Raw genomic sequence first — 17663 nt, 5'->3', positions numbered from 1 at the left:
TTCTGTTTACTTATGTTTTACTTTCCCAGTTTGCCCAGAAATTATCAAAACATCTCGTCTTTCTTGCTGTAATAAATGAGTAAAAATTAGAGCTACAGAGTGTCTGCAAGCTGCACCCTCAGTGTTACTGACTCAGCTTTCAAGCCTAAGTCTTCAGTGTTAACAGAAAAAAACATTTCCAGCATGATAATAAAAAAAGTTAGATATGTATAGCTAGTTTGTAATAAGATGATCAGTATTAATATTATTTGTGCTATCTGCATTATAAACCAGTGGTGTTACAGTTGAATGAAGCAAACACATCAATGGTAAGGCTGATTTATATAATATGGTACCCAACAGGTTTACAGCTGTACATGGAGGGAGAGCCATATGAGATCTACTGTTGTTCTAGAAAAAGAAAGAACACATCAAAGCAGTGTTAACATAAATAATTTACAAGAAAAAGAGTATTACATGAAAAAAAAGTAGATCCTTAGGAAGCAGATGCCATCCTTGAACCCTTTCCATACATGCTTACTGTACAGAAACACCTTCACATTTTATGACAATCCACCCAAATAGAAAGAAAATATATTTACAGCTAATCAAATCAGTGGTATGTGAACAGAACATGAAAAAAAAAAAAGCAATACTGGCTTTATCAAGAGGAGTAGCTCTACAAATACAAGCTATTTTCAATACTGCAGTAAAATGCCAATATCCACACAAAGACACACAGTATGGAATAACAAAAATGCTAATAGCTTCAGGGAGGTGATTAGAAAAAAAACATTGTATAATATAATTTTGACAAAAACGGCCACTGATTTAAAAACAAAACAAAACAAAGCTTTGCATTATTTATGAAGACTTTCCCAAATTAAACCCAATTGTATATGAACTGGGAAGCAGGAGGGAAAATGTATGGCAGCAACTGATCTTTTTCCCATTAGTTAGAGCCAGGCTAACAAGAGTCACCACGCATAGAATGGAAGTGTTATGCAGAACCATTACCGTATTTTCTGGACTATAAGCCGCTACTTTTTTCCTAGGTTTTGAACCATGAGGCTTATACAAAGGTGCGGCTATTCTGTGGATTTTTCTTCCACCGCTAGGGGCGCTCTCACCGGAATTGGAATCAAAAACAAGACAGACGAAAAATCAATGCAAAGAAGAATACGATACTTTTTCTTTAGCAGACAGAACACGCACAACAAATTACCAACTGGTAATTATTTTCAAATCCTCGCCCCTTCATCGTGGAAACCACACAAAGAAGTTCATATGAGTTTTAAGTTGAAGGCCATCAATCTTGCTATCCAGGAAGGAAACCGGGCTGCTGCACGCAAGCTTAGCGTCAATGAATCTATGGTGAGACGTTGGAGGAGGCAGCGGGAAGAGCTCATGCAATGCCAAAAGTAGAGAAAAGCTTTCAGAGGACATAAAAGCAGGTGGCCTGAACTTGAATATGTCCTGGAGGACTGGGTGAATACACAGAGAGCAGGTGGCCGAGGTGTACTCACTGTACAGATCCGACTGAAAGCCAAAACAATCGTCCGCGAAATGAATATTGAAGATTTCAAAGCTGGGCTGTCGTGGTGTTTCAGATTTATGAGACGTAAAAACTTGTCCATCAGGGCAGATGGACAACCTGTCCATCATGCATCATGGTGCCAGGATAACCATCTCCAGCTGAACGTTGGCAAGACCAAGGAGCTGGTGGTGGACTTCAGAAGGAGTCAGCACAGAGACTACAAGCCCATTATCATCAATGGAGCTCCAGTGGAAAGGGTGCAGTCCTTCAAATATCTCGGTGTCCACATCTCCTCAGACCTGACATGGGCTGCCCGCATTCAGGTCCAGACCAAAAAGGCTAGGCAGCGCCTGTACCACCTACGACAACTGAGGAAGTTCAGGGTCTCTCCAGAGATCCTTGGGATTTTCTATACAGGCGCTGTGGAGAGCATCGTCACACAGAACATGACATCCTGGTTTGGGAACAGCTGTGTTAAGGACCAAAAAGCTCTTCAGAGAGTGATCCGTACAGCAGAACGCTGCTGCAGGATTGCTCTCACCCACTTCAGGACACCTACACCAGGAGATGCCGGACTAGAGCAGCACAGACACTGAAGGACCCGTCCCATCCTGGCAACAAACTGTTCCTACTTCTGAAATCCGGTAGAAGGTTCTGCATCATCTGGGCAAGGACAGAGAGACTCAAGAGGAGCTTCTATCCCCAAGCCATCCGGGCCCTAAACCTGGAGGTACAACAAAGTATTTGCAGCCACTTGACATCAGTGTGAATCGGGCATTTAAAGCTGCACTCCAGGTTGAGTGGGAGACTTGGATGACAAGTGGTGAGAAGCATCCTTTTCTGATGTCTGTCAGTGGATCCTAATACCGGTTATTTTCTTTTGTTTCTGTTCCGTTTTAATCAGCTAAGTTGCTGCCGTTAAAAGGCACTGAAAGAATCTGTTCAGGTACATACATGTACATTTACAGTACAAAATCGTTCTGTACATGCAGTAAATATCTAATTTTTCAACATAGATATCTGCGGCTTATATACTGGTGCGCTCTATAATCCAGAAAATACAGTACTTGTGCTACTTTTACACAAAAAATCTTTTTTTTTTTACGCATCAAGCTACTCTGAATTTTGCATCACTCTGAGTAAGACCGGCTGGTAAGCTTTCCTAAATTTGAAACACAGAAAGAGTTATGTGCAACTACATATGGAATTACAGATCACTGAGGAATAAATGTGTGTGAACTCCTTGTGAGAACAAACACTGTTTCCACTTCCTTTCCTGCAAACACCCTACCTTTCTTTTTTACCCACACAAGGACAAAAACAGCACACAATTAGTGATGGCTTGAGTGAGCTGTAAAGTGCCTTTGCTCTGGGGTATTAGTGAGGCCCCTGACTCAGCCCAGGGTTTGCTCATCCAACTTCTAGAGAGCCTGGAGCTCGAGGAGCAGCGTAATGCCATTTAACGAGATGTTGTTCACAAAAAAACGTTGTGAAATCTCATGACTAAGAGCCAAACCTTTCTAAAGCCAGCTCCATATTCCAGCTCCTTTGTGACTACAGTCTCGATCTAACAAAGTAGACATTGGACGCAATACATTTTTCTGGGATTCTGGGTTTTGTAAACTGGCTGAGGTTGCTTTCAAAGATATCTGTATTCAAAAGATGGAACAGAATAGAGAAGGAAACCCACAGGAAGGCCCACAGAGCCACGTTTCTTGCTAACGTTATAGTCTGATGTTGTAGTTCTGCTGTTGTGAAAAAAAAAAATCCTGCTGAGATCAACGTTTGAGTGAAGGAAAATTCAATGTGGCGTCCCCTTTCTTCTCAGCTCCAGAGTGTGCAGGCCCTCCTGCCGACCCAGAGCGTGCAACGTGCCGACTTTGTGGGCCATCTCTGTGGCAGTGATGTCAATCTGGGCGTACTTGGTGGAGCTCTTTCCTGTCAGGACACAAAAGTGGGACTTCTTTTAACTCAATCAGTGTACCATTTAATTATTCATCAGTGTTGTGCTGCACACAAAACTAGCTGCACAGAGCAGAAGCTATTAGATGATTAATCTGACAATGGAAATTTTAAAAATTAGCTTGTCATTTTAGAAATATTCCAACGAGTGTATCAGTATCATACAATATCATATCGTACGTTTACCTCACTCACAGAAGCTTTTCATGCGCTTTGCTAAATTCCTGTCCTCTTCTACGATTTTATCTTGTGGTGCGCCCCAAGGTTCATTTTTGGGGCCTGTCTTCTTTGAAGACATCTCATATCATTGTTTGAGATGATGCCCAGTTGTACATGTCATTCAATGTTACCAAATTATTTGTCTTATAAATAACCGGATGGCAGCCAATTGTGTATTTTGTCTCACTTTATTGTTATTATTGTAATTTGTTATTACTTCCGCTGACCAAATTATCTCTGGATCGCATCCTTGGATAGCCCAGAATGCTGCCCTAAGGTTTCTCACCAGTTCCTCTGAAAGGTCCCTTGTGACACTGATTCTGCCCTCTTTAAACTGGCTCAAGTTCAATTTCAGATTCTGATTATCACTTTCCAAGCTCTTTGTGGTGCCTCCCTATATTAGTGAATTTCTACATCCATACATAACTGCTAGGTCTCTGATGCAAGTTGATCAATGCTTCTTGGTTGTACCTCAGTCCAAGTCGAGGATAAAAGGAGGTTTTCGCTGCCATGTTGTGGAACTCACTTCCACTAGACTAAAGATCTGTTGACACTGCTGATACCTTTAAAGGGAAGGTGAAGACCCACCTATGCAAACGTGCTTTTATTTGGTTTTATCCTTTTATGCTATTTTAATGCTCTACTGTCTGACATTGTGAAGCAATTTATACTATTCTTGAAAAGCACTACATAAATAAACTTTACTTTCTTATATCAGTGCTGTGAAAAAACATTTCCCACCTTCTTTATTAATTAGCTTTTTTGCCTTTTTCTCTCACTTAAATGTTACAAATCATCAAATTTTTATATTAAACAAAAATAAACTCTGTGAATATAAAATGTAGTTTTAAATGATGATTTCATTTATAATATTAAGATTATTTCACTCCTACCTGTAGCGACTGATTAGCCTAGCTAAGTCGGAGATAAGCATCTAGCCTAAGGCTTTGGTTTCCCTTCATGAGCCATCAATCATATACAAGTATGCAAGTTCACTTTCCTGATATAAATGGCTGCAAGGTGGCATCAGCAAAGTGTTGTTTATAAATTTTACTCCATAATATTTCTTTTGTTTCCCTTTGGTTTACACATTTGCAGATGTCTTTGGGCATTTTTCATTAATCCCAACATTCTTTTGTCAACAAGATTATGGAAATGAATTGTTAGGGGATATAATCATTTCTTGAACTTGAATCATTAATTGTGGAAGTGACAAAAAACACTCCTAGATCATCTTAAAACATTAATACATACATATATATACACACACCGTATTTTCTGGACTCTAAGCCGCTACTTTTTTCCTAGGTTTTGAACCATGAGGCTTATACAAAGGTGTAATTATTATTAATTATTTTCAAATCCTCGCCCCTTCATCGTGGAAACCACACAAAGAAGTTTGTATGAGTTTTAAGTTGAAGGCCATCAATCTTGCTATTCAGGAAGGAAACCGCGCTGCTGCACGCAAGCTTAGCGTCAATCAATCTATGGTGAGACGTTGGAGGCGGCAGCGGGAAGAGCTCATGCAATGCCAAAAGTCGAGAAAAGCTTTCAGAGGACATAAAAGCAGGTGGCCTGAACTTGAAAATGTCCTGGACTTATACATCTTTTTTTTTTTAATACGGCAGATGCGGCTTACAAACAGGTGCGCTCTATTGTCCAGAAAATACGGTATATACATACATATACACACACACACACACACACACACACACACACACACACACACACCTCTGCCCTCGCTGCCAGTCTGCGTGCTTCAAGAATGAGACAGCGCATCACAACACAAATCATATGCAAATGATTTAGCTGAAGCATTTAACATTCCTGTCATGCACTGTCTTCCATATGCACATTACCATAATGTACAGTGGGGCAAAAAAGTATTTAGTCAGCCACCGATTGTGCAAGTTCCCCCACCTAAAATGATGACAGAGGTCAGTAATTTGCACCAGAGGTACACTTCAACTGTGAGAGACAGAATGTGAAAAAAAAATCCATGAATTCACATGGTAGGATTTGTAAAGAATTTATTCGTAAATCAGGGTGGAAAATAAGTATTTGGTCAATAACAAAAATACAACTCAATACTTTGTAACATAACCTTTGTTGGCAATAACAGAGGTCAAACGTTTACTATAGGTCTTTACCAGGTTTTCACACACAGTAGCTGGTATCTTGGCCCATTCCTCCATGCAGATCTTCTCGAGAGCAGTGATGTTTTGGGGCTGTCGCCGAGCAACACGGACTTTCAACTCCCGCCACAGATTTTCTATGGGGTTGAGGTCTGGAGACTGGCTAGGCCACTCCAGGACTTTCAAATGCTTCTTACGGAGCCACTCCTTTGTTGCCCGGGCGGTGTGTTTTGGATCATTGTCATGTTGGAAGACCCAGCCTCGTTTCATCTTCAAAGTTCTCACTGATGGAAGGAGGTTTTGGCTCAAAATCTCACGATACATGGCCCCATTCATTCTGTCCTTAACACAGATCAGTCGTCCTGTACCTTGGCAGAAAAACAGCCCCATAGCATGATGTTTCCACCCCCATGCTTCACAGTAGGTATGGTGTTCTTGGGATGCAACTCAGTATTCTTCTTCCTCCAAACACGACGAGTTGAGTTTATACCAAAAAGTTCTACTTTGGTTTCATCTGACCACATGACATTCTCCCAATCCTCTGCTGTATCATCCATGTGCTCTCTGGCAAACTTCAGACGGGCCTGGACATGCACTGGCTTCAGCAGCGGAACACGTCTGGCACTGCGGGATTTGATTCCCTGCCGTTGTAGTGTGTTACTGATGGTGACCTTTGTTACTTTGGTCCCAGCTCTCTGCAGGTCATTCACCAGGTCCCCCCGTGTGGTTCTGGGATCTTTGCTCACCGTTCTCATGATCATTTTGACCCCACGGGATGAGATCTTGCGTGGAGCCCCAGATCGAGGGAGATTATCAGTGGTCTTGTATGTCTTCCATTTTCTGATGATTGCTCCCACAGTTGATTTTTTCACACCAAGCTGCTTGCCTATTGTAGATTCACTATTCCCAGTCTGGTGCAGGTCTACAATACTTTTCCTGGTGTCCTTCGAAAGCTCTTTGGTCTTGGCCATGGCGGAGTTTGGAGTCTGACTGTTTGAGGCTGTGGACAGGTGTCTTTTATACAGATGATGAGTTCAAACAGGTGCCATTCATACAGGTAACGAGTGGGGGACAGAAAAGCTTCTTACAGAAGACGTTACAGGTCTGTGAGAGCCAGAGATTTTCCTTGTTTGAGGTGACCAAATACTTATTTTCCACCCTGATTTACGAATAAATTCTTTACAAATCCTACCATGTGGATTCATGGATTTTTTTTTCACATTCTGTCTCTCACAGTTGAAGTGTACCTCTGGTGCAAATTACTGACCTCTGTCATCATTTTAAGTGGGGGAACTTGCACAATCGGTGGCTGACTAAATACTTTTTTGCCCCACTGTATACCTTGTGTGAAAATCATATAAGCAAAATGTCAGAGTTTAAACCCACAACATCAGTCCTCGTGCACCAATATGTGTCTCCTGTTAGAGTCCTGTCGCCTTACAGTGCCAGAATTGAGGACATCAAAACCGGCTCCTCACGACACATAAATAGTCCCTGGAGGAGGGTCCCATTAGGGCCACTGAGTTTACAGCTGTGATCTGAATGCCCTGCGACCCCCTTTCAGTGCCGAAATAGGACACTCCTCCTCCCAGGTGACAGATTAATGAGGCCGCATGCCGGGATATAAACTGTATTGCTGACATTAGACATTAACCTCATGTCAGAGCTCGAGCCACGCTGTTCGTATTCTCGAGGGCAGTGACGCTAGCGGCCAACGTGTCTGTCAATTACGGCTCCGATGACAAGGACTCAGCTGTCTTTTACCAAGATGAGAGGAAATCATCTCAATTGTTTGCGAGCGATTCCAGTAACTCTGAGTAGGTCGAATAGAATTACACATAAATATGTAACTACAATGGCTTTCATCCTTGCGTAACGCTGATACACCAGCTTACTGTAAGTTGGCTCTTGCACAGAACACTTTTGCACATTGAGCAAAAGCAAAAAATACCTCACACTATGAGTATCAGGGCATTACTGAGGTCATTTTGTTTCTTAAATCAAGGAGGTGGTCTCTAAAATTCAACAATTTGCATTTTGGACAGTCCCGGGAAAATCTCACAAATATACAAAGACAATCTGAAGAGAGAATAAAAGGAAACAATGATTTTACAGCTTACTCTCCAAAAACGCAGGACGTGGTTCATCAGACCTGACTAACACCAACTCTAATAGTTCGCCCGCAGCTTCTTTTACTTCCTCTTACGCCAACACGTGCTTGTTCATAGGGTAACTTTGCATTGTTGGATTTCTGTCCATAATGGCATTTGATGAGCTTTAGATGAACATTGTTTTGAATTTGCTCTGCATAAATAAAATGGATCGACTGCAGGATGTGCTGCGCACTCTGGCACTCTGACTCTGTCTGTGGCTACACAGCAATGTGTCCCACGACAAGCTTTATCACAGGCAGCAATCCATGGTGGTAACAGGCACTAAAGACAAACTATAGCTTAGGTTAGTAAGAAAGTTTTACAGGAAATTGGTGCTAAATGAAAACATTGGACAAATGTTACTGCTTACTGGCTGGTGGTGCTATAACATGCAGCCAAAAAAAGAGGTGCATTGAGGTGGACATAAAAATTCAGGATTAGCAGAGTCATTAGGATTCATCTTCTGTGGGTCATGAATGTGATTACAACATTTCTTAGTAGTTTGTTCAAAGGTTAATGGAAGACGTGCGCTGCAGACCGACTGAAAATAACTACACAAGTCTGAGAATTTGTTTCAGTTTGTAATATTTGACAGTTTAACAGCCGGTCTTGAAGACATTTCCTTGTGCCAAAAAAGACAACAGCTCACTTCAATACCCAGCCTATTAAAATTCAAAGATTTATTAATGAGACAAACTTTTTTTGCTCTATACTTAAGCTTACAGCATCATGTGGTGGTTGCAGTGAATTGCCACCGTCTCTTCTTAGAGCAGTTCCCTTTAAACCTGCTTTCAATAAGCAATTCTGCACCACCAATCAAAAAGCTCTCTGTAGATTAATGCTCTTATTGGACAAATAAAACACAGTCTTGGTGACATCCTTTAAACTATAATCTTGTAACATGACAATTTTCCAAGTGTCCACCCTGACTGGTCCTCACAGCTGCCGTTTGCAGTTATACGGTATGTATAAATCGAAAGCAGAACATTCATTCCTCAGACACCAACTATCTGGCGTTTATCTCCTTTACTAACCAGAAGATATTCATGCCTCCTTACTCTGAGCTGGCAGATGTGCGGCAGCCGCTTTAGTGCCATGCACAGGATCCTGCAGCTCCAGCTCCATGTAGTTGAGCTGCTTCTTGGACGTGGGGCTAACAGGAATATTCACATACGTCACACCTTCACCGCGAGGTCTTTCAGCAAGCGGAGCCTCTGGGGGGAACACAAACACGGCCCCTGAAAATGCGAGAGTAAATTAAGCTCAGACGGTGTTAGGTTCGTTTCTGTCATGCTTTTTCTTTTTTTAACGTGTGAACACTTGTTTTTAACAAAAATCCCCCACAGAAACTAAAAATAACAAGCAATTTGTCCTGTTGATAATATGCTGTTTTTTTTGCACCTCCAAGCCTTCACTGTCAACCAAAATCTATTAAAAACATAAAAGAACAATGCCACCTGGGTTCAGCACAATGAACACACACTACACGTATTTCTAGATTCACTTGTGTCTTCTAGACAGTTTGTGTTTCTTAACATGATAAATGCTGCCCGAGTGCAACAGCCCATGTTTAGATTTCCTGTCGTGAGGATTCCCGTGGCATAGAGAGACAAGCTCAAACGGGCTATGACGGCACACAGTACCAATCAAGTCTTTCTCAGAACTGATAATAATTATAAGATTAAATTGAACCAGACTTACACTTTGACACTTCTTTGAAACTGGATTTGTTTTTGTCATTATAACCTTAATCAAAAGCTAAACTTACCCTCCAGTCTGAGCAGCTCTCCAGGCTGCAGCCCAGTGTCAATTAGATATATTCAAATACAGACGTCCACAACACAAGTATCAATACGGTTTCCAGCAGTAAAAACAACGGTAGCTATAATGGGATCGGCAGTCGCACAGGAACACAGCGTTTCACGATGAATTGGTTCTCTCCCCGCCCCAGAGACTAATTATGTGAAATTAGCTGATATGCCCCAGAGATAATTTATGGGATACACATTACGTCCTCGAAGCACAGAATGCTTTGAGGAAGTAAAACTCAATTGTTCTTTTAATCATCATCAAGCTGTTTTGTCATGCGGCTGTATAGTGTATGAACGTGTCCAGATCAAATATCTGAGGGTTTATGGAGCAAAATCTCATTTTTCTATTAGCAAACGTTCATTAAAACTTGAATAGGAACACCCAAACCTCTTTGATTTTCCTGTCAAACACACATTATTGCCAGATTTTTTGCCTACAGTGGATTGCACATCTAATTAATTGTGCCAGAAAAATTGTTTCAAATCACAAGAAACAGCTCACGGCTTTATCTTCATAAACCTAAAAGCTGAGAAAGGCAGATTTGCAGTCAAGTTTTCTGCTGGCTGCAGAAATGATTAGTTCAGCATCTCAGTGATACAGCTTCAGAACAACCACTACATAAAATATGTGCATATTTCAGCTCTGTGACACACATCACATATTTTTTTTGTGGTGCCTGGGTATGCATTAATGCAGTGATAGCTGCAACCTTCAAAACCAGAGTACAGTACGCTCAAGGATATCTTGAAATTAGCATAACTTGAATACTGCTCTGTGAATAGAGACCAGTGAAAATCACTTATCCTGAACGGTGATATAAACGTTTGCTGTCACTTTAATTTTGTGCAAATGAGAGTCAAGAAAGCCAAATGAATCTACATGCTTTGTGGTTTTACTACAACAAGTACTGCGGTACTGTTCATAGGAATCATCTAACCCGGTTGATGGGCTTACATGACAGGTACAAAAAGTTGTCTACCAGCACAAAATAGATGAGCCATGGCAGTCACACACTATCAGAGTTTCGATGTATAAATATCTCTTTTGTTCTTTTTAACACATTTGCCCATTTGAATTTGTTGGGACAGGGGCATGATTAGCAACACGGTGTCTGGGAACTAAGGGAAAGAATTACTATAATGCTGAAATATAAACATTTTCACAGACTCACCTATGCTTTCTTTGTCAAATTCATTGTTTCATAATGCACCAAATCCGATCTAAAGGTCTGGACTTCGGATACATCCAATTTTCAGACACCTTCACTTTGATGTTTTCTGGTAAACATGCAGAATGTTGTTTGGCATCGCAGGCAAGACTTTTCCCTGATAATCAAATCATCTGCATGGCAGCATATGTTGCTCCAAAAGCTGTGTCTATTTTTCAACATATTGTTAGTGGTGCCTCCAAACATGTTACTCATGCTATGTGCATTAATGACCCTTTATACCATCACAGATGCTGGCTTTTTAACTGCGTGCTGACAGCAAGCCAGATGTTGCCTCTCATCTTTAGCGGTCCATAATTTAAAAAAAGAAAAGGAAAAAAAAAATTCACATTTTGAGACCCGAAGACTGTTTTCCAACTGAACTCAGAGCGTGGAAGGAAGGACTCTAATCTAGCCTCAATCACAGAGCACGAGGGGTCACTGAATGTTTGAGGAGCATGCAAGTGATGCAAGTCGTACACTATGGCCTGCAGTGACCACATAACTAGAGTGCAGTTCAAGTAGCTGCAATTCAAGTCTTTAATAAACCCAACAGAGCTGACACAGGACCTGAGAGATGCATCTGGGCCTTCAGGTTATCCATCGACTGCTCACTGAAGCTTCATCAGAAATGGTTTAAGTGGAAGCGTTGCTGTCAAGAAGCCACTCTTAAAGAAGGGAAACAGGAAGAAAGTGGAGTGGGCCTTATGGAGTGATGAAACTAAAGCTGAAATGTTTTTGTTCAAACCATCCGTGTGCATGGAGAAGTTCAGGAGATAGAGACAACAGTGAGTATCTATAGCCATTTACAAAACATGGCGAATACTGTGTCATGGTTCGAGGCTGTATTTCTGCCAGTGGTGTTGGATCATGATAAGGCAATTCCATCAACTTGTGAAAGTTGGAACAGGGCCTGCAGGCTCATTACTGCTTCCAAAAAGAAAAAAGTCAGCAGCATAATGTGGTTGTTTCTGTCCTGGATGCAGTTTTCGACGTTGCACACAAAGACCATTTATCTCGTCTTTGTTCATATCCACGTTCTAGACTGTGTCGCCATTTCCTTCCTCTGACACGAGAACTGAAAACAGTTCATCGTTGCAAGAGTGCAAGAAAGTGGGATCAACTGGCAGGCAGACCAACAATCCCAAGGAATTGGAAGACTGGGAACAGGAACCAGTTTACAATTCCCATCCCTATTGTTCATGAATATCTTTTTTTATCTGCTGATTTTTGAAATGCAATGCAAAACTGATCAAATGATTAACTAATTATTTAATACTATAGTTTTATAGTTTCACTTTATTTTCAGCACTATTAAAAAAAATATGAAAAAACACACAGTCTTGTATTCATTATGTACAAAGTGGAGTCCAAACAGTAAATCATATATAATTTCTTTGAAATTATTTTAGGGAAAAACAATATCTGTTTTTATATTAATATCTGACCCCCCAAAAAAAGAGTGAATTGTTGAAAAACGCACCAATGCAAATACATTTTTCCCTGATTTACCCTCAAGGATCATAGTTGAGCTACAATACACAAACAGAGCCTGTGTTATCTTTTTCAAGTATAATGTCAACAAAAAATGTTTCATCATTAACTAAAAAGAAAACAAAAAGAATTCAAAAAGCCCAGACCCTTACAGACGTAGCAAAACAACGCACTGTTCCTAACAATGCAAACACCGCTGATCTGAGCCTGTGAACATTTATCTATCTTTCTTTGAGTCCGTTGCTGTGTGTGCATTGATGTTTAAAGATTAAAGAGTAGATCTGGATCACAGAAAAGATTTATTTTTTTTGTTTTTTTATCTTCCGTCATTATTTGTCAATCAAAGCAACACAAAGTAGCTTGGTTGAGGCATTTCACAACTACAAACAGAAACAATCAGAGTGTGGACTCTGTAGTAGAACGTCTATAACCGTCTTATAGTAAATAAAACAATAGATGTTGGCGCATATATAATACCTACAGGATTATATATGCGCCAACATGGATTCATATTTCTCTTGTTGCAATTACCCTGTCACAGATAGTGCGTTACCATTGGCATACAGATTGTATAGAACAACATTTGGGAAAAAAGATTTCACCTGCTATTGACTCTTCCTAAATGGTAGTAGGCAGTGGCCATTACCCGCAGCTCAGAAGCATCAACCCCAGGGGACACTCTTACAATCAGTGAGAAGCCATTAGACGCCAGCAAAGTCTCAGTGGGTACAGCCTTTGGCAAAGTCTAACCTAATTGATCAGACACCAACCAGCCCTTGCAGGAGAGTGTGGTGCTTTATAATGGCTTCCATTACAACAGTGGATTTGCCCACAGCTCTAAGGCTGGGGGACGTCTCGATAATACACTTTGCAAAACCTCCAGGGGAGAAGTTAGAGGCAATACCTGACAGAGTTTAGTGACCCCCAGCTTAAAAAGTCAAGTGCTTTCGGATGGAAAACACAGTTCAGATAATAACTGTGTATTCAGGGTGAGTGGGTTTTGCACCTTTCCCACATTATTGTTGCAGAAGGACACTAAGCTGTGGTATGTACACAAAAAGGATTACAAAGACCTGTAAACCTCCCACAATGTACAATTTATGGCAACGTATGCATGTGGAAACCTTTGGGAATGGGAAAGCAAAATGCCCTAGTGTAGGTGTTTGTTTTTCTTTGACTAGAACACCTTACCATTTCACTCCTGCTCCAGTTTCAGCTTTAAATGAGACCTTCACCAGGACAACAACATCCACTTTTTGATGTGATAAACTTGTGTAAAAAGTTGAAGAGGCGGGTGCGTGAAATTAAAATAGTTTTTGAGAGCAAGACTACATCACAGATGTGCACGAGCCACAAAGACGGTCCTACCAAAATCCTATTTATGATAGTGTAGTCTATGTGGTCTTTAGTAAAGGCTGATTTTTAGAAATCAAAACTTATAATCAGCCCCTTGGAGGGCTGGAGGGTTTTTGCGTAATCTTGAAAACATGTCAAAGAATATTATTTGAATAATACACAGATTTATAGATGACATACTGTTTAGACCTTGCAAAGTTTCAGGTGGAAAACCATCTTCTTTCGATAATGTCTGCGCTGTATCAAGCGTAAAGCACGGAGGGGGAGGGATGATGATTTTTGCTTGTTTGGTAGTCATGGGACCTGATTATGAACTCTTCTGTGTACTAAAGTATTCCAGTGAAGCAATCTGTCTGATAGCCAAAGCATGTCTCGAACTGACTCCAACAACTGGGCAATGAGCCCAAGGACAGCAACAAACCTACAACAGCACGGCTGAAAAGGAAAAGAATCAAGGTGTAGCAATGAGTCCAGACCTGAACCTAACTGAAATACTGTGATAGGTACATAAGGAGCTGTGCCTAAACAAATGCCCGGAAACCTCAATGAATTAAAGCAACATTATAAAGAAGATTCAAGTAATTCAAGGGTTCAAACTGCTTACTTTGGTGTCATGCTGTTGGCAGGTTTTTGATTACGATGCCTCTTCCGCTGAACTTGGAAAGAAGCCCCTGCCTGTAAGCTAAAAGCTTTAGCATAAAATGGTGTATTTGTATTAATTCCCACCTGAGACTTGGTGGTATTCATTTTAATATCAATGAGATACTCTCTTCATGTCAGCACCAGTGTGATTATTTTGGTGGGAAACAAAGAGTAGGAGATAAGTTCAATAAACAGTAAAATTTGAATAATTAAAGACAACATAATGGCTATGGGCTGGTTCTACAAATATCATTTCAGAAATGGATTAGCAGTGTGAAGCCTAAACTGTCCTGAGGTGCAATTCACACCTCTCCAAGCCGACCACTTAGTGTGTAACATGTAATGACCAACACAGCAGCATCTAAAACGCCACGGGCAAAGCCAGTGTTTGTTTAGCTGCGTTCTGATACAGTGACGCACTCATGATGCAAGCATGTGTGTGTCCGCTTGCATTTTTCATCACATAGAGCTATGATTTATTGCAAAGTCTGGAATGCCTCAAACCTGATATTTTATTTATTTGACCTGTGTGCATTGCTTTAATATGAAAAGTTCTTAAATCATATGACAGTTTTTCTGTAGCTTATCTTCCACTAAGCCCACATACCTTAGCTGCTGGACTTAGCCACATCCGGTCTACCCCCCATCCATTAAGTGTCCGCTGAAGCGGGATGATGGGAAAGATGACGAGGGAGTCGTGAGTCGTGTGTAGGTACGTGAAAATGACTGATGGGTTTGGTGCCACACTGCGACAGCTGCAGGGACTTTGTAGAGCAGGTGTGTGTTTGACTGAGGGCATGTTTCTGGGTGTGGGATGCTTAAGTGGCCAAACGTCCCCTGACAACTGTCCTCTCGCCTCATATCAGGGGAGGCAGCCCGTCACACATCACTGCACTCTCTGGTTACACATCTGTGAGTTTTCTCAGCACACAATGGGCCTTTACGTAACTCGAGTTTATGGCTTTGGATAAAAAGCCAATGAAGACATAAAAAAAAAAAAAACCAAATAGCAAAGACTGACTCATGCCGTTGTCTGTTTTGCATGCGATTTATCTGTCTAACCATAGATGGGGTAAATTAATGCCATTTTAAATTACACCTCTGTTTAGCCCTAATTTGTCCCTTTGTGTATTCATTCCCACATTGGAAAGAAACAAAAGGACACAATGATGTGCAAAAAAAATGGGAAAAGAAAAACAGCCAAATGCTGAAATTAACCTCGGGTAAACATCACATTAATTTAATATTAATTTGTTGTTTGGACCTCGAGCTTTACGGTTCCTTTTAAACGAATAAAAACTGTAGCGCTTGCATAGCATTTCTTTAATTAGTATCAACTTAACAAAAAGGGAACTGCTTTGGAAAGTTTTACAAATTTCTTAGAACTTTTTCCTTTAAAAGCAGGTCATTAGTAAAATGTAAAAAAGTTCAAAGAGTGAATACTCTCTCATATCCTTTTACTACTTCACATTATCTACAAGAGAAGTGTGTCTGGAAGTTTTGCCACACAGTAGCCATCGTATTTATTTGTGCAGTTATTTCACATATCTGAATAAATAGGAGGTTCACCTTTAATTTCAGTGGTAATCAGGCCAGGATCAGAAACAGAACCAACTAGTCATGGAGTCAGTCACTTCCTTTAAGTCCTGTTTTAATGCATATGTATTTACTGACTGACTGACTGACTGACTGACTGACTGATTGATTGACTGATTGATTGATACTATAGCTACATATCTCGCTCTTATTTCCTCAATACTCAAATTTCTAACATTTTCAGTTTATTGGTCTTCAGTGTTTCTTTTATCATTGCCAATTGTTTGTTTTATGTTCGTTTTTGTACACATTTTGTAAAGTCTTATATAAATAAAATACATTCATGTTTTAAAAAGTTTAAATTATCAGTGTGTATAGAGGAGGTCAGCTGAGTGGAACCCTGTAAAATACAGTGGAGGCTCTGTCCTGGTTTCAGCCAGTGGTGTAGGGATTATGTCAAAATTGATGAAATTATGAACAGAAAAAGTAACATCAGACTTTTATCATCCATGCAATAGCATCAGGAAAGGCTTCATTTTTTAGTATAACAATGATCTCAAGCACACTGCCAATGCAGTAAAAGATAGACAGACCTGGATAGAAAAACTCATAATCAGAAACCATCAGTCATCGATTGTAGCATCATCATAACAGAGAACAGAACAAAAGGTCCAAAGAAGAACTCTGAATGTCCTTCAAGAAGCCTGGAGAACTATTCCTGAACACTACTTAAAGAAATTACAAGAAAGGTGTTCATTCCAAACACTGACATTGATCTTTACACATTTAAAAAATGATTGCTGCACCTATTCCCTATTTTACTTGCAAAAAGCAAAGAAGTGCAGGGAGTTTTGCACCATACTGTAAAATAGCATTTCTATAATTTTATTATATTAGTATTCGTGTAAAATATTATTTAGTAAACGAATTCTAATAAGTTCATTGTTTAGGTGAATGACTGTTTCTAATGTAATACTTTCTCCAGGGGTGTTTCTTATTATGGAGATTTCCCAGAATCCTCTCTCCTTGAGTGACCAGGAGCTCCCCTTTAGTTTTGAGCAATTTTAGCTATTGATGCTACACTTAAGCAGCTTTTTTCCAAACAGTGACGTTTACTACAGTGCAAATTTGCAATGAAAAGGCTTAAAAATTTAGCAGCAAAAAATTTCTCCATACAAACTAGTTTGCATGGCACAACTATTTTACATGTAATAAAGTGCTAATTACCCCTTTGTTTACACTAATCTGACAGCTGGTGCTTGCAGAGAGTCTCTGTAATGCGCTTCATGTGCTATGTAGTGATAGCCACTTCATGAAGGCAAGTCCCCATCAGCATTACAGTTCACTGCCCTGACTGAAGTCAAGCAGGTGTATGGCGAGCGCGCCGAGATATAACATGTTCCTATGTTCAGCCTTGTGGATGTTATGCTTAGTGCCAGTCTGCTTTTCAGACTCTGAATGAGCCTCGTTTTATTTATTCATTTCAGTCCAAGCACACCAAGCAACAGGTGATGGTTTACAGCGATGTTGATTCAGGCGCATGACTCAATTTAATTCACTTTCCGTAAGTGGGCCCGGTTATTGTAAGAAGCCTGGGTAATGCACAGCTGAAAAGTGTTCAGAGCACTTTA

General features: G+C 40.4%; 1 protein-coding gene across 6 annotated transcripts in view; it reads right to left on the bottom strand.

Moving 5' to 3' along the window:
* Window positions 1–17663, bottom strand: part of LOC309703937 (protein Dok-7-like) — a 73020-nt gene that overhangs the window by 13463 nt on the left and 41894 nt on the right. For 3 of the 6 annotated variants that reach the window (XM_082528846.1, XM_082528847.1, XM_082528851.1), the window contains 2 exons: window positions 9044–9223; window positions 3268–3454 (listed from right to left, as the gene is read on the bottom strand). The exons of 1 other annotated variant lie outside the window; for it this stretch is intronic. In XM_082528846.1, coding sequence (XP_082384972.1) covers window positions 3318–3454; window positions 9044–9223 — 317 coding nt within the window. In that variant the 3' untranslated portion in view covers window positions 3268–3317. Of the gene's footprint in view, window positions 1–3267; window positions 3455–9019; window positions 9224–17663 lie in introns of those variants that run through there. 2 more of the 6 variants (XM_082528848.1, XM_082528849.1) reach the window with 2 other exon arrangements.

Source organism: Aulonocara stuartgranti (genome assembly GCF_965226115.1).
Source record: "Aulonocara stuartgranti genome assembly, chromosome: 3".
In the NCBI taxonomy this organism is placed as follows: domain Eukaryota; kingdom Metazoa; phylum Chordata; class Actinopteri; order Cichliformes; family Cichlidae; genus Aulonocara; species Aulonocara stuartgranti.
This window is presented reverse-complemented; position numbering and strand designations above follow the sequence as displayed.